General features: G+C 53.8%; 1 protein-coding gene across 4 annotated transcripts in view; it reads right to left on the bottom strand.

Annotated features, from left to right (window-relative positions):
* The window catches only part of LOC141051493 (protein sel-1 homolog 3-like), a 168,893-nt gene that overhangs the window by 101,403 nt on the left and 40,398 nt on the right, over window positions 1-27,092 (bottom strand). For all 4 annotated transcript variants that reach the window (XM_073548420.1, XM_073548418.1, XM_073548419.1 and 1 more), the window contains exons 6-12: window positions 19,897-19,946; window positions 19,542-19,674; window positions 19,310-19,430; window positions 15,305-15,448; window positions 14,869-15,074; window positions 12,235-12,414; window positions 12,043-12,162 (exon numbers count right to left, since the gene is read on the bottom strand). In XM_073548420.1, the coding sequence (XP_073404521.1) occupies window positions 12,043-12,162; window positions 12,235-12,414; window positions 14,869-15,074; window positions 15,305-15,448; window positions 19,310-19,430; window positions 19,542-19,674; window positions 19,897-19,946 (954 nt within the window). The remainder of the gene's footprint in view (window positions 1-12,042; window positions 12,163-12,234; window positions 12,415-14,868; window positions 15,075-15,304; window positions 15,449-19,309; window positions 19,431-19,541; window positions 19,675-19,896; window positions 19,947-27,092) is intronic.

Genomic DNA, 27,092 nt, shown 5'->3' with positions numbered 1-27,092 from the left:
TCCCATACAAGTGTTACCAGCCGTGTATGTGCTGCCCGACCATAAACCTGTCCTCCTCCCATACAAGTGTTACCGGCCGTGAACCCGTCCTCCTCCCATACAAGTGTTACCGGCCGTGTATGTGCTGCCCGACCGTGAACCTGTCCTCCTCCCATACAAGTGTTACCGGCCGTGTATGTGCTGCCCGGCCATAAACCTGTCCTCCTCCCATACAAGTGTTACCGGCCGTGTATGAGCTGCCCGATCATAAACCTGTCCTCCTCCCATACAAGTGTTACCGGCCGTGTATGTGCTGCCCGGCCATGAACCCGTCCTCCTCCCATACAAGTGTTACCGGCCGTGTATTTGCTGCCCGACCATGAACCTGTCCTCCTCCCATACAAGTGTTACCGGCCGTGTATGTGCTGCCCGACCATAAACCTGTCCTCCTCCCATACAAGTGTTACCGGCCGTGTATGTGCGGCCCGACCATGAACCTGTCCTCCTCCCATACAAGTGTTACCGGCCGTGTATGTGCGGCCCGATCATAAACCTGTCCTCCTCCCATACAAGTGTTACCGGCCGTGTATGTGCTGCCCGACTATAAACCTGTCCTCCTCCCATACAAGTGTTACCGGTCCGTGTATGTGCTGCCCGACCATGAACCTGTCCTCCTCCCATACAAGTGTTACCGGCCGTGTATGTGCTGCCCAACCATGAACCTGTCCTCCTCCCATACAAGTGTTACCGGCCGTGTATGTGCTGCCCGACCATGAACCTGTCCTCCTCCCATACAAGTGTTACCGGCCGTGTATGTGCTGCCCGACTATAAACCTGTCCTCCTCCCATACAAGTGTTACCGGCCGTGTATGTGCTGCCCGACCATGAACCTGTCCTCCTCCCATACAAGTGTTACCGGCCGTGTATGTGCTGCCCGACTATAAACCTGTCCTCCTCCCATACAAGTGTTACCGGGACGTGTATGTGCTGCCCGACCATAAACCTGTCCTCCTCCCATACAAGTGTTACCGGGCCGTGTATGTGCTGCCCGACCATGAACCTGTCCTCCTCCCATACAAGTGTTACCGGCCGTGTATGTGCTGCCCGACCATAAACCTGTCCTCCTCCCAAACAAGAGTTACCGGTCCGTGTATGTGCTGCCCGACCATGAACCTGTCCTCCTCCCATACAAGTGTTACCGGCCGTGTATGTGCTGCCCGACTATAAACCTGTCCTCCTCCCATACAAGTGTTACCGGGACGTGTATGTGCTGCCCGACCATAAACCTGTCCTCCTCCCATACAAGTGTTACCGGCCGTGTATGTGCTGCCCGGCCATAAACCTGTCCTCCTCCCATACAAGTGTTACCGGCCGTGTATGTGCTGCCCGGCCATAAACCTGTCCTCCTCCCATACAAGTGTTACCAGCCGTGTATGTGCTGCCCGACCATGAACCTGTCCTTCTCCCATACAAGTGTTACCGTCCGTGTATGTGCTGCCCGACCATAAACCTGTCCTCCTCCCATACAAGTGTTACCGGCCGTGTATGTGCTGCACAGCCATAAACCTGTCCTCCTCCCATACAAGTGTTACCCGCCGTGTATGTGCTGCCCGACCATGAACCTGTCCTCCTCCCATACAAGTGTTACCGGCCGTGTATGTGCTGCCCGACCATAAACCTGTCCTCCTCCCATACAAGTGTTACCGGCCGTGTATGTGCTGCACAGCCATGAACCTGTCCTCCTCCCATACAAGTGTTACTGGCCGTGTATGTGCTGCCCGGCCATGAACCTGTCCTCCTCCCATACAAGTGTTACCGGCCGTGTATGTGCGGCCTGGCCATGAACCTGTCCTCCTCCCATACAAGTGTTACCGGCCATGTATGTGCTGCCCGACCATAAACCTGTCCTCCTCCCATACAAGTGTTACCGGCCGTGTATGTGCTGCCCGGCCATGAACCTGTCCTCCTCCCATACAAGTGTTACCGGCCGTGAACCCGTCCTCCTCCCATACAAGTGTTACCGGCCGTGTATGTGCTGCCCGACCATAAACCTGTCCTCCTCCCATACAAGTGTTACCGGCCGTGTATGTGCTGCCCGACCATAAACCTGTCCTCCTCCCATACAAGTGTTACCGGCCGTGTATGTGCTGCACAGCCATGAACCTGTCCTCCTCCCATACAAGTGTTACTGGCCGTGTATGTGCTGCCCGGCCATGAACCTGTCCTCCTCCCATACAAGTGTTACCGGCCGTGTATGTGCTGCCCGGCCATGAACCTGTCCTCCTCTCATACAAGTGTTACCGGCCGTGAATCCGTCCTCCTCCCATACAAGTGTTACCGGCCGTGTATGTGCTGCCCGACCATAAACCTGTCCTCCTCCCATACAAGTGTTACCGGCCGTGAACCCGTCCTCCTCCCATACAAGTGTTACCGGCCGTGTATGTGCTGCCCGACCGTGAACCTGTCCTCCTCCCATACAAGTGTTACCGGCCGTGTATGTGCTGCCCGGCCATAAACCTGTCCTCCTCCCATACAAGTGTTACCGGCCGTGTATGAGCTGCCCGGCCATGAACCCGTCCTCCTCCCATACAAGTGTTACCGGCCGTGTATGTGCTGCCCGATCATAAACCTGTCCTCCTCCCATACAAGTGTTACCGGCCGTGTATGTGCTGCCCGGCCATGAACCCGTCCTCCTCCCATACAAGTGTTACCGGCCGTGTATGTGCTGCCCGATCATAAACCTGTCCTCCTCCCATACAAGTGTTACCGGCCGTGTATGTGCTGCCCGGCCATGAACCCGTCCTCCTCCCATACAAGTGTTACCGGCCGTGTATGTGCTGCCCGGCCATGAACCTGTCCTCCTCCCATACAAGTGTTACCGGCCGTGTATGTGCTGCCCGGCCATGAACCTGTCCTCCTCTCATACAAGTGTTACCGGCCGTGAACCCGTCCTCCTCCCATACAAGTGTTACCGGCCGTGTATGTGCTGCCCGACCATAAACCTGTCCTCCTCCCATACAAGTGTTACCGGCCGTGAACCCGTCCTCCTCCCATACAAGTGTTACCGGCCGTGTATGTGCTGCCCGACCGTGAACCTGTCCTCCTCCCATACAAGTGTTACCGGCCGTGTATGTGCTGCCCGGCCATAAACCTGTCCTCCTCCCATACAAGTGTTACCGGCCGTGTATGAGCTGCCCGATCATAAACCTGTCCTCCTCCCATACAAGTGTTACCGGCCGTGTATGTGCTGCCCGGCCATGAACCCGTCCTCCTCCCATACAAGTGTTACCGGCCGTGTATTTGCTGCCCGACCATGAACCTGTCCTCCTCCCATACAAGTGTTACCGGCCGTGTATGTGCTGCCCGACCATAAACCTGTCCTCCTCCCATACAAGTGTTACCGGCCGTGTATGTGCGGCCCGACCATGAACCTGTCCTCCTCCCATACAAGTGTTACCGGCCGTGTATGTGCGGCCCGACCATAAACCTGTCCTCCTCCCATACAAGTGTTACCGGCCGTGTATGTGCTGCCCGACCATAAACCTGTCCTCCTCCCATACAAGTGTTACCGGCCGTGTATGTGCGGCCCGACCATAAACCTGTCCTCCACCCATACAAGTGTTACCGGCCGTGTATGAGCTGCCCGATCATAAACCTGTCCTCCTCCCATACAAGTGTTACCGGCCGTGTATGTGCGGCCCGACCATAAACCTGTCCTCCTCCCATACAAGTGTTACCGGCCGTGTATGAGCTGCCCGATCATAAACCTGTCCTCCTCCCATACAAGTGTTACCGGCCGTGTATGTGCTGCCCGGCCATGAACCCGTCCTCCTCCCATACAAGTATTACCGGCCGTGTATTTGCTGCCCGACCATGAACCTGTCCTCCTCCCATACAAGTGTTACCGGCCGTGTATGTGCTGCCCGACCATGAACCTGTCCTCCTCCCATACAAGTGTTACCGGCCGTGTATGTGCTGCCTGACTATAAACCTGTCCTCCTCCCAAACAAGAGTTACCGGGCCGTGTATGTGCTGCCCGACCATGAACCTGTCCTCCTCCCATACAAGTGTTACCGGCCGTGTATGTGCTGCCCGACTATAAACCTGTCCTCCTCCCATACAAGTGTTACCGGGACGTGTATGTGCTGCCCGACCATAAACCTGTCCTCCTCCCATACAAGTGTTACCGGCCGTGTATGTGCTGCCCGGCCATAAACCTGTCCTCCTCCCATACAAGTGTTACCGGCCGTGTATGTGCTGCCCGGCCATAAACCTGTCCTCCTCCCATACAAGTGTTACCAGCCGTGTATGTGCTGCCCGACCATGAACCTGTCCTTCTCCCATACAAGTGTTACCAGCCGTGTATGTGCTGCCCGACTATAAACCTGTCCTCCACCCATACAAGTGTTACCGGCCGTGTATGTGCTGCCCGACCATGAACCTGTCCTCCTCCCATACAAGTGTTACCGGCCGTGTATGTGCTGCCCGACTATAAACCTGTCCTCCTCCCATACAAGTGTTACCGGGACGTGTATGTGCTGCCCGGCCATAAACCTGTCCTCCTCCCATACAAGTGTTACCGGCCGTGTATGTGCTGCCCGGCCATAAACCTGTCCTCCTCCCATACAAGTGTTACCGGCCGTGTATGTGCTGCCCGGCCATAAACCTGTCCTCCTCCCATACAAGTGTTACCAGCCGTGTATGTGCTGCCCGACCATGAACCTGTCCTTCTCCCATACAAGTGTTACCGGCCGTGTATGTGCTGCCCGACTATAAACCTGTCCTCCACCCATACAAGTGTTACCGGCCGTGTATGTGCTGCCCGACCATAAACCTGTCCTCCTCCCATACAAGTGTTACCGGCCGTGTATGTGCTGCCCGACCATAAACCTGTCCTCCTCCCATACAAGTGTTACCGGCCGTGTATGTGCTGCCCGACCATAAACCTGTCCTCCTCCCATACAAGTGTTACCGGCCGTGTATGTGCTGCACAGCCATAAACCTGTCCTCCTCCCATACAAGTGTTACCCGCCGTGTATGTGCTGCCCGACCATGAACCTGTCCTCCTCCCATACAAGTGTTACCGGCCGTGTATGTGCTGCCCGACCATAAACCTGTCCTCCTCCCATACAAGTGTTACCGGCCGTGTATGTGCTGCACAGCCATGAACCTGTCCTCCTCCCATACAAGTGTTACTGGCCGTGTATGTGCTGCCCGACCATAAACCCGTCCTCCTCCCACACAAGTGTTACCGGCCGTGTAAAGTGGGACAAAAAAGTATTTAGTCAGTCAGCAATAGTGCAAGTTCCACCACTTAAAAAGATGAGAGGCGTCTGTAATTTACATCATAGGTAGACCTCAACTATGGGAGACAAACTGAGAAAAAAAAATCCAGAAAATCACATTGTCTGTTTTTTTTTCATTTTATTTGCATATTATGGTGGAAAATAAGTATTTGGTCAGAAACAAAATTTCATCTCAATACTTTGTGATATATCCTTTGTTGGCAATGACAGAGGTCAAACGTTTTCTGTAAGTCTTCACAAGGTGGCCACACACTGTTGTTGGTATGTTGGCCCATTCCTCCATGCAGATCTCCTCTAGAGCAGTGATGTTTTTGGCTTTTCGCTTGGCAACACGGACTTTCAACTCCCTCCAAAGGTTTTCTATAGGGTTGAGATCTGGAGACTGGCTAGGCCACTCCAGGACCTTGAAATGCTTCTTACGAAGCCACTCCTTCGTTGCCCTGGCGGTGTGCTTTGGATCATTGACATGTTGAAAGACCCAGCCACGTTTCATCTTCAATGCCCTTGCTGATGGAAGGAGGTTTGCACTCAAAATCTCACGATACATGGCCCCATTCATTCTTTCATGTACCCGGATCAGTCGTCCTGGCCCCTTTGCAGAGAAACAGCCCCAAAGCATGATGTTTCCACCACCATGCTTTACAGTAGGTATGGTGTTTGATGGATGCAACTCAGTATTCTTTTTCCTCCAAACATGACAAGTTGTGTTTCTACCAAACAGTTCCAGTTTGGTTTCATCAGACCATAGGACATTCTCCCAAAACTCCTCTGGATCATCCAAATGCTCTCTAGCAAACTTCAGACGGGCCCGGACATGTACAGGCTTAAGCAGTGGGACACGTCTGGCACTGCAGGATCTGAGTCCATGGTGGCGTAGTGTGTTACTTATGGTAGGCCTTGTTACATTGGTCCCAGCTCTCTGCAGTTCATTCACTAGGTCCCCCCGCGTGGTTCTGGGATTTTTGCTCACCGTTCTTGTGATCATTCTGACCCCACGGGGTGGGATTTTGCGTGGAGCACCAGATCGAGGGAGATTATCAGTGGTCTTGTATGTCTTCCATTTTCTAATTATTGCTCCCACAGTTGATTTCTTCACTCCAAGCTGGTTGGCTATTGCAGATTCAGTCTTCCCAGCCTGGTGCAGGGCTACAATTTTGTTTCTGGTGTCCTTTGACAGCTCTTTGGTCTTCACCATAGTGGAGTTTGGAGTCAGACTGTTTGAGGGTGTGCACAGGTGTCTTTTTATACTGATAAGTTTAAACAGGTGCCATTACTACAGGTAATGAGTGGAGGAAAGAGGAGACTCTTAAAGAAGAAGTTACAGGTCTGTGAGAGCCAGAAATCTTGATTGCTTGTTTCTGACCAAATACTTATTTTCCACCATAATATGCAAATAAAATGAAAAAAAAACAGACAATGTGATTTTCTGGATTTTTTTTTCTCAGTTTGTCTCCCATAGTTGAGGTCTACCTATGATGTAAATTACAGACGCCTCTCATCTTTTTAAGTGGTGGAACTTGCACTATTGCTGACTGACTAAATACTTTTTTGCCCCACTGTATGTGCTGCCCGGCCATAAACCTGTCCTCCTCCCATACAAGTGTTCCCGGCCGTGAACCCGTCCTCCTCCCATACAAGTGTTACCGGCCGTGTATGTGCTGCCCGGCCATAAACCTGTCCTCCTCCCATACAAGTGTTCCCGGCCGTGTATGTGCTGTCCGACCATAAACCTGTCCTCCTCCCATACAAGTGTTACCGGCCGTGTATGTGCTGCCCGGCCATGAACCTGTCCTCCTCCCATACAAGTGTTACCGGCCGTGTATGTGCTGCCCGACCATAAACCTGTCCTCCTCCCATACAAGTGTTACTGGCCGTGTATGTGCTGCCCGGCCATAAACCTGTCCTCCTCCCATACAAGTGTTACTGGCCGTGTATGTGCTTCCCGGCCATGAACCTGTCCTCCTCCCATACAAGTGTTACCAGCCGTGTATGTGCTGCCCAACCATGAACCCGTCCTCCTCCCATACAAGTGTTACCGGCCGTGTATGTGCTGCCCGACCATAAACCTGTCCTCCTCCCATACAAGTGTTACCGGCCGTGTATGTGCTGCCCGACCATAAACCTGTCCTCCTCCCATACAAGTGTTACTGGCCGTGTATGTGCTGCCCGGCCATAAACCTGTCCTCCTCCCATACAAGTGTTACTGGCCGTGTATGTGCTTCCCGGCCATGAACCTGTCCTCCTCCCATACAAGTGTTACCAGCCGTGTATGTGCTGCCCAACCATGAACCCGTCCTCCTCCCATACAAGTGTTACCGGCCGTGTATGTGCTGCCCGACCATAAACCTGTCCTCCACCTATACAAGTGTTACCGGCCGTGTATGTGCTGCCCAGCCATGAACCCGTCCTCCTCCCATACAAGTGTTACCGGCCGTGCATGTGCTGCCCGACCATAAACCTGTCCTCCTCCCATACAAGTGTTACCGGCCGTGTATGTGCTGCCCGGCCATGAACCCGTCCTCCTCCCATACAAGTGTAACCGGCCGTGTATGTGCTGCCCGACCATAAACCTGTCCTCCTCCCATACAAGTGTTACCGGCTGTGTATGTGCTGCCCGACCATAAACCTGTCCTCCTCCCATACAAGTGTTACCGGCCATGAACCTGTCCTCCTCCCATACAAGTGTTACCGGCCGTGTATGTGCTGCCCGACCATAAACCTGTCCTCCTCCCATACAAGTGTTACCGGCCGTGAACCCGTCCTCCTCCCATACAAGTGTTACCGGCCGTGTATGTGCTGCCCGACCATAAACCTGTCCTCCTCCCATACAAGTGTTACCGGCCGTGTATGTGCTGCCCGGCCATGAACCTGTCCTCTTCCCATACAAGTGTTACCGGCCGTGTATGTGCTGCCCGACCATAAACCTGTCCTCCTCCCATACAAGTGTTACCGGCTGTGTATGTGCTGCCCAGCCATGAACCTGTCCTCCTCCCATACAAGTGTTACCGGCCATAAACCTGTCCTCCTCCCATACAAGTGTTACCGGCCGTGTATGTGCTGCCCGACCATAAACCTGTCCTCCTCCCATACAAGTGTTACCGGCCGTGAACCCGTCCTCCACCCATACAAGTGTTACCGGCCGTGTATGTGCTGCCCGACCATAAACCTGTCCTCCTCCCATACAAGTGTTACCGGCCGTGTATGTGCTGCCCGACCATGAACCTGTCCTCCTCCCATACAAGTGTTACCGGCCGTGTATGTGCTGCCCGACCATGAACCTGTCCTCCTCCCATACAAGTGTTACCGGCCGTGTATGTGCTGCCCGGCCATGAACCTGTCTTCCTCCCATACAAGTGTTACCGGCCGTGTATGTGCTGCCCGACCATGAACCTGTCCTCCTCCCATACAAGTGTTACCGGCCGTGTATGTGCTGCCCGACCATGAACCTGTCCTCCTCCCATACAAGTGTTACCGGCCGTGTATGTGCTGCCCGACCATAAACCTGTCCTCCTCCCATACAAGTGTTACCGGCCGTGTATGTGCTGCCCGACCATGAACCTGTCCTCCTCCCATACAAGTGTTACCGGCCGTGTATGTGCGGCCCGGCCATAAACCTGTCCTCCTCCCATACAAGTGTTACCGGCCGTGTATGTGCTGCCCGACCATGAACCTGTCCTCCTCCCATACAAGTGTTACCGGCCGTGTATGTGCTGCCCGACCATGAACCTGTCCTCCTCCCATACAAGTGTTACCGGCCGTGTATGTGCGGCCCGGCCATAAACCTGTCCTCCTCCCATACAAGTGTTACCGGCCGTGTATGTGCTGCCCGGCCATGAACCTGTCCTCCTCCCATACAAGTGTTACCGGCTGTGTATGTGCTGCCCGGCCATGAACCTGTCCTCCTCCCATACAAGTGTTACCGGCTGTGTATGTGCTGCCCGGCCATGAACCTGTCCTCCTCCCATACAAGTCTTACCGGCCATGAACCTGTCCTCCACCCATACAAGTGTTACCGGCCGTGTATGTGCTGCCCGACCATAAACCTGTCCTCCTCCCATACAAGTGTTACCAGCCGTGTATGTGTTGCCCGGCCATGAACCTGTCCTCCTCCCATACAAGTGTTCCCGGCCGTGTATGTGCTGCCCGGCCATGAACCTGTCCTCCTCCCATACAAGTGTTACCGGCTGTGTATGTGCTGCCCGACCATAAACCTGTCCTTCTCCCATACAAGTGTTACCGGCCGTGTATGTGTTGCCCGGCCATAAACCTGTCCTCCTCCCATACAAGTGTTACCGGCTGTGTATGTGCTGCCCGGCCATGAACCTGTCCTCCTCCCATACAAGTGTTACCGGCTGTGTATGTGCTGCCCGACCATAAACCTGTCCTTCTCCCATACAAGTGTTACCGGCCGTGTATGTGTTGCCCGGCCATAAACCTGTCCTCCTCCCATACAAGTGTTACCGGCTGTGTATGTGCTGCCCGGCCATGAACCTGTCCTCCTCCCATACAAGTCTTACCGGCCATGAACCTGTCCTCCACCCATACAAGTGTTACCGGCCGTGTATGTGCTGCCCGACCATGAACCTGTCCTCCTCCCATACAAGTGTTACCGGCCGTGTATGTGCTGCCCGACCATGAACCTGTCCTCCTCCCATACAAGTGTTACCGGCCGTGTATGTGCTGCCCGACCATGAACCTGTCCTCCTCCCATACAAGTGTTACCGGCCGTGTATGTGCGGCCCGGCCATAAACCTGTCCTCCTCCCATACAAGTGTTACCGGCCGTGTATGTGCGGCCCGACCATAAACCTGTCCTTCTCCCATACAAGTGTTACCGGCCGTGTATGTGTTGCCCGGCCATAAACCTGTCCTCCTCCCATACAAGTGTTACCGGCTGTGTATGTGCTGCCCGGCCATGAACCTGTCCTCCTCCCATACAAGTGTTACCGGCTGTGTATGTGCTGCCCGGCCATGAACCTGTCCTCCTCCCATACAAGTCTTACCGGCCATGAACCTGTCCTCCACCCATACAAGTGTTACCGGCCGTGTATGTGCTGCCCGACCATGAACCTGTCCTCCTCCCATACAAGTGTTACCGGCCGTGTATGTGCTGCCCGACCATGAACCTGTCCTCCTCCCATACAAGTGTTACCGGCCGTGTATGTGCTGCCCGACCATGAACCTGTCCTCCTCCCATACAAGTGTTACCGGCCGTGTATGTGCGGCCCGGCCATAAACCTGTCCTCCTCCCATACAAGTGTTACCGGCCGTGTATGTGCTGCCCGGCCATGAACCTGTCCTCCTCCCATACAAGTGTTACCGGCTGTGTATGTGCTGCCCGGCCATGAACCTGTCCTCCTCCCATACAAGTGTTACCGGCTGTGTATGTGCTGCCCGGCCATGAACCTGTCCTCCTCCCATACAAGTCTTACCGGCCATGAACCTGTCCTCCACCCATACAAGTGTTACCGGCCGTGTATGTGCTGCCCGACCATAAACCTGTCCTCCTCCCATACAAGTGTTACCAGCCGTGTATGTGCTGCCCGGCCATGAACCTGTCCTCCTCCCATACAAGTGTTACCGGCCGTGTATGTGCTGCCCGGCCATGAACCTGTCCTCCTCCCATACAAGTGTTACCGGCTGTGTATGTGCTGCCCGACCATAAACCTGTCCTTCTCCCATACAAGTGTTACCGGCCGTGTATGTGTTGCCCGGCCATAAACCTGTCCTCCTCCCATACAAGTGTTACCGGCTGTGTATGTGCTGCCCGGCCATGAACCTGTCCTCCTCCCATACAAGTGTTACCGGCTGTGTATGTGCTGCCCGGCCATGAACCTGTCCTCCTCCCATACAAGTCTTACCGGCCATGAACCTGTCCTCCACCCATACAAGTGTTACCGGCCGTGTATGTGCTGCCCGACCATGAACCTGTCCTCCTCCCATACAAGTGTTACCGGCCGTGTATGTGCTGCCCGGCCATGAACCTGTCCTCCTCCCATACAAGTGTTACCGGCTGTGTATGTGCTGCCCGACCATAAACCTGTCCTCCTCCCATACAAGTGTTACCGGCTGTGTATGTGCTGCCCGGCCATAAACCTGTCCTCCTCCCATACAAGTGTTACCGGCCGTGTATGTGCTGCCCGGCCATGAACCTGTCCTCCTCCCATACAAGTGTTACCGGCCATGAACCCGTCCTCCTCCCATACAAGTGTTACCGGCCGTGTATGTGCTGCCCGGCCATAAACCTGTCCTCCTCCCATACAAGTGTTACCGGCCGTGTATGTGCTGCCCGGCCATGAACCTGTCCTCCTCCCATACAAGTGTTACCGGCCATGAACCCGTCCTCCTCCCATACAAGTGTTACCGGCCGTGTATGTGCTGCCCGACCATGAACCTGTCCTCCTCCCATACTCTTTACCTGCCATACTTGTGTTCCCTGTGGGCGATCTGCCAGTCAGACTCATTCATTATCTTGTTGATTACTCCGGAAGCCAATAATCAGACATCTTGTGCAGTAAACTACACCGCCCTGAGCTGCCAAACCGGCTTGTACCGCCATATAAATCATCCCGGACATTTCCCAGTGACAGCGAAAAGCTGCATCCGTCTCCCGGGGCTGATGATATCTGCAATCCCCAGGTGTGACGGAGAGCGTAATTCAGATGCAGCGGTGCAGCACTGCGGGAAATCACTGGGAATATAGCGGCACCTCTGTGTGTTAATACCGCCACAATACATAGGAGGACATGGCCCAGTACCTGAGCTGAGGACACCCCCTGTCTCGCCTGGAACCTCAGCCACATGAAGAGGTCGTCGTCCTCCTTTGTCTGCTGCTTCAGCACCTCCTCGTCTGTCAGGCGGATGAGCTCCACGAAGGCCTGGGGAGGAGACGTCACAAGTGTAAGACATGGCGTCACTGACTCAGGGTCAGCGTGAGTATAATGCCACACCTGGTGTTTGTCCGGCTGCAGTCGGTCCACCATGGTCTGGCGAGCGATATTCGAGTAATACGCATAGGACAGGTCATAGTCCACCGGGTAGCCGTCCACCCCCAGGTGATGCTTGTGCCCCAGGAATAGCAGAGAGAGGCGCTCGTCATTCTGCGCAGCAATGAGGACGAACTTCAGGGCCTGGAGAGGAGAAAAATCCGCCATCACCTCTGTGGGCTTTATAAGTGCCGCCATCATGCACTACAGGCAGTACATGGCAGTACGTGTACAGCACCACTCAAAAGTCTGGACACCCCTGTGCATGTAGTGGTTTTCCTGGTTCCTATTGGAATGTGCACATTGTAGATTCAGACTGAAGGCAGCAAATCCAGGAAGAAAAGAGGACACATAGGGGAACAAGGAGTGTAGAGAATGGTGTAACCCCATATTTCTGACATGCCCCCTGTTACTCTGCTGACGGCTTCATACTCTTTGTCTTCTCTCCGCAGCTTCATCAGGTTATCAACTAGAATGACTCCAATATACAGTTTGCCTTATCAGAAGTTTATGTGTGGTCTCACCGGCCTTCAGAAAGTGTTTGTACCCATTACGGGTGTTTTGCAGAGGAAGAGTTGGGGCGCCATTCCATATAGCTATTCCACAACTTTTCTAAGTCAGAATATGGCAAGAAACACTCAACTATGAGACGCCACAATCCATTACTGTAACATGAAGGTCAGTCTGGAAAACTGATAGAACCTAGACAATATCTTCAAGTGCAATCATGAAAACCATCAATTGCTGTGATAACATTGGCTCAGTGAGCACCGCCCTAGGAAGTGAATACCAAAAATGATCTCTGCTGCAGAGGATAAGTTCATCAGTTACCGACTTCAGAAACCGCAAGCTGTCAGCACCTCAGATAACAGCCCTCATAAATTATGCACCAACATTAAGTAGCAGACACATCTCAACATGAGCTTTCCAGAGGAGACTGCGAGAAGCGGCCTTTATGATGGGATTTCTGCAAAGAGGTCGCCACTGAAGAAGAAGCCGTTACTGAGGACCACAGGCAAGAAGACATTACTGAGGACGACAAACAAGAAGCCACTACTGAGGACGACAAACAAGAAGAAGCTACTCCTGAGGACAGCAAACAAGAAGAAGCCACTCCTGAGGACAGCAAACAAGAAGAAGCCACTACTGAGGACAACAAACAAGAAGAAGCCGCGACTGAGGACAACAAACAAGAAGAAACCGCGACTGAGGGCAACAAACAAGAAGAAGCCACTGCTGAGGACAACAAACAAGAAGAAGCCACTACTGAGAACAACAAACAAGAAGAAGCCGCGACTGAGGACAACAAACAAGAAGAAGCCACTGCTGAGGACAAAAAACAAGAAGAAGCTACTGCTGAGGACAACAAACAAGAACAAGCCACTACTGAGGACAACAAACAAGAAGAAGCCGCGACTGAGGACAACAAACAAGAAGAAGCCGCGACTGAGGACAACAAACAAGAAGAAGCCACTACTGAGGACTACAAACAAGAAGAAGCCACTACTGAGAACAACAAACAAGAAGAAGCCACTGCTGAGGACAACAAACAAGAAGAAGCCACTGCTGAGGACAACAAACAAGAAGAAACCGCGACTGAGGACAACAAACAAGAAGAAGCTACTGCTGAGGACAACAAACAAGAAGAAGCCACTAGTGAGGACAACAAACAAGAAGAAGCCACTACTGAGGACAACAAACAAGAAGAAGCCACTACTGAGGACAACAAACAAGAAGAAGCCACTACTGAGGACAACAAACAAGAAGAAGCCACCACTGAGGTCTGCAAAAAAGAAGAATCAACGACTGAGGACCACAGGCAAGAAGAGACTTGTATGAACCGAGCAAAACAAGGACTGGAAATTAGATCTGTGGTCTGATGAGTCAGAATTAGAGATTTTTGGTACCATCCACCATGTTTTTATGAGGTTCAGAGAAGGTGAGTGAATGGTTTCTACATGTGCTGTGGTGAAGCATGGAGGGGCAGTGTGATGGTAGAGGTGGGAGGGATGCTTTACTGGTGATTTATTACAAACACAAGGCCCATTTCCCAGCATGGCCTCCACAGTGTTCTGTAGTGACCACCGGCACCCTTGGTCTGCTTCTAGTCATCATTTATGTTCTAACAAGACCATGACCCAGAGCCTCCAGGCAATGAAAAGCTGTGACCATTGAGGATGAAGGTTGTGTCAGAGGACATGGCCTCCACAATCATCAACCTCAACCAAATGTTTTGGAATGAACTGAACTCAAAGTGAAGGCAAAGCAGGGACAAGTGTTCAGCACCACCGGGAACTCCTCCTGGATTGTAGGAGTCCTCCAGGTGACAAGCTGATGAAGCTGCGGAGAGAAGCCGAGAGGTGTAAAGCCATAATCATAGTAACGGGGGACACCAGGAGAAACCTGACAGGTAGCCCACATTCTCACTAGTGTCACCCGTGTCTCTTCGCTCCTTGATTCTCTGTGTGTCCTTCCTTCCTTCCTTCCTAGTTTTGCTGCCGTCAGTCTGAATCTAAAATGTGCACATTCCGATAAGAACAAGGAAACCACAGTGTGGCCAGGTACGGCACTACCTTAGGTGGATCGTACAAGTGATACCTTAGATGTGTCCTTTGTGACCCCCAGGCCTGTGTGGCGCAGCACAGCCGCGGTGTATAGCGCAGGGTGATACCCCAGACATCCCGCCTGGAGCAGGAGAGGCAGAGAGCGGCTCATCCTGGAGAAACCATCAGCAGCCAGGACCCTCGTCTGGTATATTCTGTACAGGGCTTGGCCAAAGAGCTGACGATTAAAGGTGATGTGACCTGTAAGGTGAGCAGCAAGAGATTAGTCACTGTCGCCACGGTGGAGTTAGGTGGGGTTCCATGAGATTGTGTACCGCCATATACTGAGCACTGCACCGCATATAATACACCACTATAATGCACCGTACTGCCCCATATTACACTGCACGATGTGGGGGGAGCACAGGCGGAGGGTCCCATTACCTGGCCCTCACTAGCACCTCAATAATGGCTGCGGGCCATGATCTCACCTGCTCCGCTCACCCTCCTCCTCAGCAGCTTGTCGATTAGGGTCCTGTGCAGCGGTGGAGGCGAGTCCGACAGCGAGCACTGAGCAGCAGGAGGCTGGGCGCCATGATGGCTCTGGTACTGATGATAGGTGTCAGCGCAGGTTCCTGTGGTGGAGGATGCGGGCAGATAACACTGTATACACTGGAGGCTCAGAGGATAGCTGCACACGAGAGATTGCCTTCAAAGCAGCACAGGGTTATTTATCTGCTGTACAGTAGACTGCCTCCCCATGTGGCCCATGATTGTAGTATTTGATGTACAGTGGACTGCCTTTCCATGTGGCACAGATTTACTTGAATTATCTACTTTACAACAGACTTCACTTTCAGCGCAACACATTGGTTGATTATTTGCTGTACATCAGAATGTCTCGCACTGTAGCACAGACTTGTTTTATCTGCTGTATTGAAGACTGCCTTCCCATGTGGTACAGATTTGTATTATCTGCTGTACTGTACAGTAGACTGCTGTCATAAACAGGCTTGTATTATGTACTGTACAGTATACTGCCTTCATTATACACAGACTTGTATTATCTGCTGTACAGTAGACTGTATTTTTATTATACAAAGTCTTCTAATATCTACAGTAATGTACAGTAGATCATCTTCTGATTATACACAGATGTGTATTATCTGCTGTACAGTAGACTGCCTTCCCATGTGGCAAAGACTTGTATTATCTGCTGTACAGTAGACTGTCTTCATTATACACAGACTGATATTATCTGCTGTACAGTAGACTGTCTTCATTATACACAGACTGATATTATCTGCTGTACAGTAGACTGTCTTCATTATACACAGACTGATATTATCTGCTGTACAGTAGACTGCCTTCATTATACACAGACTGATATTATCTGCTGTACAGTAGACTGCCTTCATTATACACAGACTGATATTATCTGCTGTACTGTAGACTGTCTTCATTATACACAGACTGATATTATCTGCTGTACAGTAGACTGCCTTTCCATCTGGCACATTCTTGTTTTACCTTCCCAATAACTGCATATGATATTGGAATATAGCACAATTAGGGGAAAGGACAGTTTATTGTACAGTCAGAGGAAGACTTGTCCCATCAGTGACGCCCGCATTAGTCAAAAGAAGACTTGTCAGATCAGGGACCCCCGCATTAGTCAGAGGAAGACTTGTCCCATCTGTGACCCCCGCATTAATCAGAAGAAGACTTGTCCCATCTGTGACCCCCGCATTAATCAGAAGAAGACTTGTCCCATCGGGGACCCCCGCATTAGTCAAAGGAAGACTTGTCCCATCTGTGACCCCCGCATTAATCAGAAGAAGACTTGTCCCATCTGTGACCCCCGCATTAATCAGAAGACGACTTGTCCCATCTGTGACCCCCGCATTAGTCAGAGGAAGACTTGTCCCATCTGTGACCCCCGCATTAGTCAGAGGAAGACTTGTCCCATCTGTGACCCCCGCATTAATCAGAAGACTTGTCCCATCTGTGACCCCCGCATTAATCAGAAGAAGACTTGTCCCATCTGTGACCCCCGCATTAATCAGAAGAAGACTTGTCCCATCTGTGACCCCCGCATTAATCAGAAGACTTGTCCCATCTGTGACCCCCGCATTAATCAGAAGAAGACTTGTCCCATCAGGGACCCCCGCATTAGTCAGAGGAAGACTTGTCCAATCTGTGACCCCCGCATTAGTCAGAGGAAGACTTGTCCCATCTGTGACCCCCGCATTAATCAGAAGAAGACTTGTCCCATCTGTGACCCCCGCATTAATCAGAAGAAGACTTGTCCCATCAGGGACCCCCGCATTAGTCAGAGGAAGACTTGTCCCATCTGTGACCCCAGCATTAATCAGAAGAAGACTTGTCCCATCTGTGACCCCCGCATTAATCAGAAGACGACTTGTCCCATCTGTGACCCCCGCATTAATCAGAAGAAGACTTGTCCCATCTGTGACCCCCGCATTAATCAGAAGAAGACTTGTCCCATCTGTGACCCCCGCATTAATCAGAAGAAGACTTGTCCCATCAGGGACCCCCGCATTGGTCAGAGGAAGACTTGTCCCATCTGTGACCCCCGCATTAATCAGAAGAAGACTTGTCCCATCTGTGACCCCCGCATTAATCAGAAGAAGACTTGTCCCATCAGGGACCCCCGCATTAGTCAGAGGAAGACTTGTTCCATCTGTGACCCCCGCATTAGTCAGAGGAAGACTTGTCCCATCTGTGACCCCCGCATTAGTCAGAGGAAGACTTGTCCCATCTGTGACCCCCACATTAGTCAGAGGAAGACTTGTCCCATCTGTGACCCCCGCATTTGTCAGAGGAAGACTTGTCCCATCTGTGACCCCCGCATTAGTCAGAGGAAGACTTGTTCCATCAGTGACCCCCGCATTAGTCAGAGGAAGACTTGTCCCATCTGTGACCCCCGCATTAGTCAGAGGAAGACTTGTCCCATCTGTGACCCCCACATTAGTCAGAGGAAGACTTGTCCCATCTGTGACCCCCGCATTTGTCAGAGGAAGACTTGTCCCATCTGTGACCCCCGCATTAATCAGAAGAAGACTTGTCCCATCTGTGACCCCCGCATTAGTCAGAGGAAGACTAGTCCCATCTGTGACCCCCGCATTAATCAGAAGAAGACTTGTCCCATCTGTGACCCCTGCATTAGTCAGAGGAAGACTTGTCCCATCTGTGACCCCCACATTTGTCAGAGGAAGACTTGTCCCATCTGTGACCCCCACATTAATCAGAAGAAGACTTGTCCCATCTGTGACCCCCGCATTAATCAGAAGAAGACTTGTCCCATCAGGGACCCCCGCATTAGTCAGATGAAGACTTGTTCCATCTGTGACCCCCGCATTAGTCAGAGGAAGACTTGTCCCATCTGTGACCCCCGCATTAGTCAGAGGAAGACTTGTCCCATCTGTGACCCCCACATTAGTCAGAGGAAGACTTGTCCCATCTGTGACCCCCGCATTTGTCAGAGGAAGACTTGTCCCATCTGTGACCCCCGCATTAGTCAGAGGAAGACTTGTTCCATCAGTGACCCCCGCATTAGTCAGAGGAAGACTTGTCCCATCTGTGACCCCCGCATTAGTCAGAGGAAGACTTGTTCCATCTGTGACCCCCGCATTTGTCAGAGGAAGACTTGTCCCATCTGTGACCCCCGCATTAGTCAGAGGAAGACTTGTTCCATCAGTGACCCCCGCATTAGTCAGAGGAAGACTTGTCCCATCTGTGACCCCCGCATTAGTCAGAGGAAGACTTGTCCCATCTGTGACCCCCGCATTAGTCAGAGGAAGACTTGTCCCATCTGTGACCCCCGCATTTGTCAGAGGAAGACTTGTCCCATCTGTGACCCCCGCATTTGTCAGAGGAAGACTTGTCCCATCTGTGACCCCCGCATTAGTCAGAGGAAGACTTGTTCCATCAGTGACCCCCGCATTAGTCAGAGGAAGACTTGTCCCATCTGTGACCCCCGCATTAGTCAGAGGAAGACTTGTCCCATCTGTGACCCCCGCATTAATCAGAAGAAGACTTGTCCCATCAGGGACCCCCGCATTAGTCAGAAGAAGACTTGTCCCATCAGGGACCCCCGCATTAGTCAGAGGAAGACTTGTTCCATCTGTGACCCCCGCATTAGTCAGAGGAAGACTTGTTCCATCTGTGACCCCCGCATTAATCAGAGGAAGACTTGTCCCATCTGTGACCCCCGCATTAGTCAGAGGAAGACTTGTTCCATCTGTGACCCCCGCATTAATCAAAAGAAGACTTGTCCCATCTGTGACCCCCGCATTAGTCAGAGGAAGACTTGTCCCATCTGTGACCCCCGCATTTGTCAGAGGAAGACTTGTTCCATCTGTGACCCCCCGCATTAGTCAGAGGAAGACTTGTTCCATCTGTGACCCCCGCATTAGTCAGAGGAAGACTTGTCCCATCAGTGACCCCCGCAATAGTCAGAGACGTGACTGCACCTGTTGTTCTCTCCTGTGTTAGAAAATGCCAGAATCTGTTGGAACTTTCCTCCTTGAAGGCCTCGCACTTCTGGAACCACTGATGAAGCTCGAGACCGTGGACGAGCCGAGGAGGGGGTGACTGAGGAAGAAGAGAAAAAGCATCAGCAGGCAGCGGGAGACGCGAGGCCAGGACTGGCCCTGGGTCAGGCTGGACCTGGCAGAGTTCTGTACAAGGGACGGGTAACGTTACCCTGTGGACGGGCACAATGCGGTGCCGGTAGTAAACGCTCGGCCCGTAGAATCCGCTCATCCCCGGCACATACTTAGATCCACCCAGATAGAAATGTCCAGCCGCGTCCAAGAGCAAAACCGCGGCCGAGAATCTGGAGGGGAAGGAGGAAGACATCGAGGAAATTAAAGAGTTAATCTATAGGTCACATCCAGAGCTGCATTCACAGTTCTGCAAACCTCTCACTGTCAGGCAGAAATGCATTGTGGGAATTCAGTCATCAGTGGCCCAGTTAAAACTCAGCAGTAATCAGCAGCCAGCTCCAGCTCTGAAGGTGACTGGAGGATAAAGGTTTTCTAAGGAGCTTGGCCGTTACCTGAATGTGGTCTCATCAACCGTATCTCCACATGTGACCGTCAAATTCCCCTAGAAAGAAAAAAGACACAAGTATCACTCTCATCATCACAGCCAAAACTACCGCCCTCCTCATCACAGCCAAAACTACCGCCCTCCTCATCACAGCCAAAACTACCGCCCTCCTCATCACAGCCAAAACTACCGCCCTCATCATCACAGCCAAAACTACCGCCCTCATCATCACAGCCAAAACTACCGCCCTCATCATCACAGCCAAAACTACCGCCCTCATCATCACAGCCAAAACTACCGCCCTCATCATCACAGCCAAAACTACCGCCCTCATCATCACAGCCAAAACTACCGCCCTCATCATCACAGCCAAAACTACCGCCCTCATCATCACAGCCAAAACTACCGCCCTCATCATCACAGCCAAAACTACCACCCTCATCATCACAGCCAAAACTACCGCCCTCATCATCACAGCCAAAATTACCGCCCTCATCATCACAGCCAAAACTACCGCCCTCATCATCACAGCCAAAACTACCACCCTCATCATCACAGCCAAAAAGGCTTTTTAAGTTTGGAGAGGATTAAAGCGAATATCACACACCCTTCAGAGATTGCTATTGTTCTTCACCAGTGCACATTCCTGGGCATTGGTAGAAAAGCATGAATATTGGGACTGGTATAAATCCCATAATGATTGGACAGACCTTTTCGACTTCAGGGTTAATCCGGGAAGAATATGGATGTTTTCTCATAACTGTAACCCCTGCTTATAAGCCCCAAATCCACAGTGGGCAGATAACTCACAACAGCCATGTCATGTTTGATCTCTGGGGAAAGGGAAAATCCAGATAGAAAATATGGCGGCGATTTTGAACTTCTGCGATCATCAGGATTAAAGTTATTACATTAGTTGGGGATTTCATAAAATCCTGAAGGGCTGAGGACATACCACAACCCGAGATACGTGAGGTCATCACGTGGGGGGGTGTAACTCAGGTTACTGTAGAGAGATACACATCGTTTATGAAGCCCGTTCACTGAGCGTCCCCAATCGAAGCGCTTTTTCGTGATAGGTAGTAAGTTTCTTCTGCTATTCCTTTTTATTTCAGGTAACTGTATCTGCTATTTTGTATAAACACTGCCTATTAGGATTAAATATAAAATGTAATAAAATGTCCAAGGGATAAGAGAAAGGCAACATTCACCGCTCCTTACCATGGACCCACAGAAGTGCACGCAGCGCAAAACGGCCGTACACCAATTGTCCTCGCACATTCCTCCCACTGCTGTGTTTTAACCGCTGTTAATAAAGGATTGGGTTCGGACCGGTGAGTGCTGTCTGTCTCTTACCCCTGGGAAATTTTGTTGCACTGCATTCTTTGGTAGCACCTAAGTTCCTTTCTTCACCGGACTTCCACGGGGCTAATCAGCAAGGTACCCCAATACCAGTGCCTTGGTTCTGGTGCCGGGCTCACCCACTCCCTATTCATATAATGTAATAGTTCTGTTCCTTTTGTTCTTTAACCCGCACCCCAAAGCCATCTGCTACTAGAAACCAGGTGTCCAGTCAGCCTGAATATAAAAATCAACTTGTGGTGGCAGCGAGTAGTCTGGGGTTACGGTGGAGTTCGCAGTGACTGTATCGGGGGGGTATATACATATATTCCATGGGTTGGAATTGGAGGTGTATATACCATACGCTCACTGCTAGTTTCCCAGCCTAGTAATGGAAGCGGCCGCAGCCTCCTCTGTTAATCGTCCGTCAATCGTAGGTCCGGATATTAGGGGGCAGCAGAGAGGTGTTTGACACAAAGATCACAGCGGGTGGTTCTGCGTGTCCTTCCCAGGCTGCGATATCTTGACACTCATCATCACAGCCAAAACTACCACCCTCATCATCACAGCAACCACTAACATCAACATCTGTAACAGCAGAATAGTGACTGCAGCTCTGGAGGTGACTGGAGGACAAGACACGATGTAACAGCAGAATAGTGATTGCAGCTCTGGAGGTGACTGGAGAATAAGACGCGATGTAACAGCAAGAATAGTGACCGCAGCTCTGGTGGTGACTGGAGGATAAGACACGATGTAACAGCAGAATAGTGACTGCAGCTCTGGAGGTGACTGGAGGATAGAGCACGCCCAGGAAGGGGAGGAGCATCTGTGCTGAGCGTCTGCAGGCTAGGGCCTTGCTAAGCTCCTGGGAAGGGAGGTTTTTTCCTGCAAGGACTTTCCATCTGCCCCCTTCCCAGGAAAGAGGACTTTCCCTGGGACTGAGCGCCGGGGCTGTGCCCCTGGCTCCCACCCTCCGGCAAGCCAGCTGGGGGTGGGGGGCCTCAGCACCATCCGGAGGCCAGGGTGCAGCCAGCCAGTCCCAGGGAGATGGGGAAGAGACGGAGCCAGGAGAGAGGGGGTCGCAGGACCCAGGAGCCCCGGGACACCGGGCCCCCCGAAGCTGGTACCGTGGCGGCTCCTCCTCCCGGAGGAGTGGCGGCCCAGAGCAGAGGTGCAGTGGCAGAGCCCCCCAACATCTGGGGCTCCAGAGCTGAGGGAGAGCCATCCACCATCTACGCCTCCCGCATCCATGCGCACCTCTGCGAATATGAGGAGGCCGCCAAACAGCTGAGAAAACTCCGGGAGGAGTTAAGGGGAGCACGAGCGGTGGCTAAGAACCGGCTCCCCGCCTCGAGACGAGCTGAGGTCTCCGCCACGGTGGAGAGGCTGAAGGGGGCTATCAGGGCCTTGGAGGAGATACGGGCGGCTATCCTGAGTGGGAGCGGCCCCTTTGCAGAGAAACTGAAAAACGATGACCGGTTTAGAGCCATGACCGGAGGGTCTCCTGGGGGGTCGGGAGGCCCCTGCCAGGTGGAGGGCCAAGAGGAGGAGGATGGCGGAACATCTACGCCTGCCCCACCTGAAGGCCTGGTGAGCAACAACACCCAGGTAACATGCAGCGGGGTGGCCCCTGAGCAAGTGGCTCTCCCACCGGACTCCAGTTACTCGGAGGAAAGTGGGGGCGAGGGGGAGGCTGGTGGGAGTGGGGACAGTAGTAGTGAGGGGGGCTGCCTCGTCCTACAACAGGTGAAGCAGATCGAGTCCCCAGAGCGGTTTGGCACACTGCTCTTTGGGGATGAGGTCTGCCCTGAGGACGAGGCAACCGGAAAGAGGAAAAAGAAAAAAAACAAGCGCAAGCCAAAAAACACCGTGGCTGACAAACTTATGTTTGTCCCTCTTTCCGGGGCCCCTCTGTCCCGCTGTATGGAACCCGCTGCCCACCCCGGCTCGGGCCCTGTGGTGGGTCCGCAGCGGGGGCGCGGGCAGAGTGATGTGTGCCTGGACCTTACCGTCACATCTGGTGGTGGCGGTGAGGGTTCAGGCAGCGACATGGAGGTCGGTGCTGGTGCCAGTGGTGTAACAGCCGCTGGCGGTATTGGCAGTAGTGGTGTCCGGGCTCAGTCCCCGGTGGCAGGGGGGGCTGGCCTGGCGCTCAGCACGGGTACAGCCAGGACCGCACCTCCGGCGGTGAGTGCTGGGGTCTCTGGATCCCCCACGCACGGGTCCGTTAAGTCTGGTCCACTTATGGGGGTCCAGAGACCTAGAAAGGGCGTGGAGGCTGCTGTGAAGCAGCAGCTAAAAAAATGCAAGGGGCTGGTAGCTCCTCTGACGGCGCCCGTGGCAAGAGCGGGGTCCCCGGTGCGTAGACCCAAAAAGGGGTCCGTGCTGGGGGCACCGCCGCCGCTGGGCGATGAGGGGGAGTGGCCAGCCCTGCCAACATCAAGTGGTGGGTTCAGGGGCGCAGTGACAGTCCGTGAGGGGGGCGTGGCCTCCCCGAGTGTTGCCCAGCCTGCAAAGGCTGCGGCATGCGGGGGGGGCGTGTCCTCCTCGGCCGCTGTCCCGCCCGCTGTGCCCGCGTCACCTGGGGAGGGCGTGGCCTCGCAAGGGGTCACTGCTCTGCCCGGGGTGGCTGCGGCCGGCGGGGGGGGCGTGGCCTTGGCGGGCCCACTGCCTCCTGTCCCGCCTACCCCCTCAAGCAGCATAGTGCCCCCAAAAGTCGGTAGGGAGTTGTCGGGGTCCCCAGCCCGCTTACCTCCATCTGGTGGTGCGGGGGCTCTGGCGCTCCTTGGGAAGCCGGCGGGGGCGAACAGCAGAGGGCAGGGTGCGGTGGCAGTGGCCGTCCCTGTCCTCAGTGCAAAGACACCGCAAAAAGGAAAAAAAGTGGAGCCAGAGAACCCAGGAGCTGCTGCTGCTCCCAGGCTCGGGCAGGGCGTACTGAGTGCGCTCTGCTCGGAGGTATTTAAAGGGGCAGCGGCACTCCTGGACAAGAGTTGGAGCAGTGCCAGCAGCTCCAAGGAGCAGAGCACTGGCCAGTCAGGGCCCCCAGCAGGCAGGCAGGGGTACTGCAACACCAAGTCTGCTAATGTAAATAGTGGTCTATCTGGAAGTGAGAGTGGGAGTGAGATAGGAGATATTTTTGAAGAGCTGTTTGAGGACATAAATGGTGATGTGAGCGATATGGATGAGGGAGTGAGTGCGAGTGTGAATGTGGCAGTAAATGCTGGAGTGAGTGCCGGAGCGAGTGGAAATAATAAAAGAGTGAACGGGAGAGTGAATGAGGGTGCTGGCACAAGTGGTGGTAGTGGTGGGAGGGCTGGCCCGTCTGCCCCCCCAGCCGCGAGGCCCCAACGTAATTATGCGGGGGTCGCGGCTGGGGGTCGGGGTGGTTCCGGGGGGGTCTCCTCGCCTCCGGGCTCCGGGGACGGCGGTTTGCACCGCCGTTTCCTGGAGGCCCTCCAAAGGGGAGAAAGATCGATCATGGTAGAGGGGAGGACAGTGGACCTGTCTTTCTGGATAGAGAGACATGGCCTAGCAGCCTTCCAAAATCAAAGGGAGGGAGGGACTGTTTGGTCTCTCCCCACAGCCGGGCAGGGGCCACCAAGAAGGAATGTGGTCCGTCTTAGGTGGGGGGGCAGTGAAGCTTGTCCACCTAGGAGCAAGGTGGTGGAGCTCCTCCTTAAGATGGGCTTCGGGGCGAATGACATCTTTGCCCTGATACACCCTTCGGCGTCCCGCTTCTTCGACGTCAGCTTCGTGCGGCCAGAGGGGCTTGAGCTCTTCTGGTCAAACTACGAGCTGGTGCGAGAAGAGCCCGGATGGCGAGACTTCGTGGCTCAAGCGGTGTCTCGCCAAAATTCCGTCAAGCGAGTGACCGTGGTTACATGTAACGAGTCACTCGCAGGCGTGGACATCATGACGTGGCTTTCCCGTTACGGGGAGGTCACCGAGGTCCCAAAAAAGAACAGGGACGAGTTTGGCATCTGGTCGGGGGGCTGGACCTTCATGGTCAAATTGAAGGTTTCCGGCGGCACGGTCACCCACATCCCTTCCTCGGCGTTCCTGGGAAGGGACAGGATCCTGGTCTTCTACCAGGGGCAACCGAAGGTCTGCCACAAGTGCGGCGACCCCACTCACTTCAGCGCCAACTGCAAGGTGCAGAAGTGCGCGTTGTGTGGTGGGGTAGGTCACCTGGCTGCCTTGTGCAAAGACATTCGGTGCCACCTGTGTGGTGACCTGGGTCACCCTCTCAGCCGCTGCCCTCGCTCTTTCTCTAATGCCGCCACAGGCCCGGTGGGGGGAGACCGCGGGGGGGCAACCCCCGGTGGCGCTGCTTCTGCCGTGGCAGGTGGTGGCGAAGGGGGAAGGGCTGAGGGGCCAGTGAGGAAGGGCAATGCTGCAAGGGGCCCCGCGTACCAGCGGAGGCAGGAAAAACGCCAGGGAGGTAAGGGACAGGTGGAGCCTCGGGCAACCGGGGTGATGCCTGCTCCTCCCTCCAGGCCCGTGGCCAAAGCCTCTGAGGCCCTGGGGGAGAGTGCGGTGAGTGAGGAGATCAGGAGGATGGAGAGAGAGGAGAAAGCGGCTGACTCGGACAATTCCTCTCAGTATGAAAGTGTTGATGAGGATGTCCAAGAGCAGCCTACAGCACCAGGTGGCAAAACCAGGCGTGCCAAGCGCAAAGCGGTGGGGAGGAAGGCTGACAAGCCTTCAAAGTCCCCCCCGCCCCCGACCACAAGGGTGCATACGGAAGGGCCCGCTGACCCCCCTCTGATCAGACTCTCCAACCGGTTCAGCGCCCTCGGGGGTTCAGATGATGAACCGCAAGACGAGGGTACTGGGCCGGGGGTAACACCGGAGGGTCCTTCGGGGGATGGCGGAGTCCGTCCCTCAGGGGGCATTGCTCCTCCTGAGGGGGGGACAGACCTGGAACCCGGGGGCGAGGACACCGGGGGGGGTGGGATGGACACGTCGGGAGCTTCCCTGAAAAGGAAGGTGTCTGACCCCTCCCCAGGAGGAGGTAATAGCGGGGTAGGGAAGAAATTGGCCATCCAACTCGATCACCCATGATGGCTGAACTCGCCCCGTTGACGCTGGCGTCTATTAATGTCGCCAGCATTAAGTCAGATGCGGCTCGCTTCACGGCCTTTGATTTTTTCTCCCGGATTGAGGCAGAAATTTTATTCTTGCAAGAGACCAGACTAACAGACATGGGGGCCATCTATAAAGCACGGAGGGAGTGGAGGTGCGGGCCCTCATACTGGTCTCTTGCGGCCGAGCCGTATAGCGGGGTGGCAGTCCTTTTTAAGACTGCAGCAGTTGAATGCCGACGGGTTACTGAGTTGGAAATGGGGAGGTGCCTGATCCTAGATGTCTTCATGAGGGGACAAGAGCTCCGGCTCATCAACATCTACGGCCCGCAGTCCAAGTGGGACCGCAAATGTCTCTTCCTGAGGATCAAGCCCTTTCTTTTTACGAGCCGACAGGTGGTCTTCGGTGGGGACTTCAACACCATTACGAGGTCCCGTGACCGGGGGGGTCCCGGAGATCGCCTGGCTTATGATAGTGTCGCGTTGAATAGCATAGCCAGTGAAGCTCGCCTGGTGGATGCCCACATCCGGCACACCCCAGGTCACGGAGGTTTCACCTACCATAGGGGTAGCTGTAGGTCTAGAATAGACAGGTTTTTTTTGAAGGAGGACGCCATCTTTTCTGCTGTGTCCGCCGTTGAGGTGGAGTTCTCCGATCACTGTCTAATTTTCTTTTCTCTGAATGTTGCAGAGACTCCTCGGATGGGAAGAGGGCTGTGGAAGCTCAATTCGTCCCTGCTGGAAGAAGCGGAGGTGAGACAATCCTTCGAGGATT

Source organism: Dendrobates tinctorius, unplaced genomic scaffold (assembly GCF_039654945.1).
Source record: "Dendrobates tinctorius isolate UK_male_01 unplaced genomic scaffold, ASM3965494v1 ptg000157l, whole genome shotgun sequence".
NCBI lineage: Eukaryota > Metazoa > Chordata > Amphibia > Anura > Dendrobatidae > Dendrobates > Dendrobates tinctorius.
This window is presented reverse-complemented; position numbering and strand designations above follow the sequence as displayed.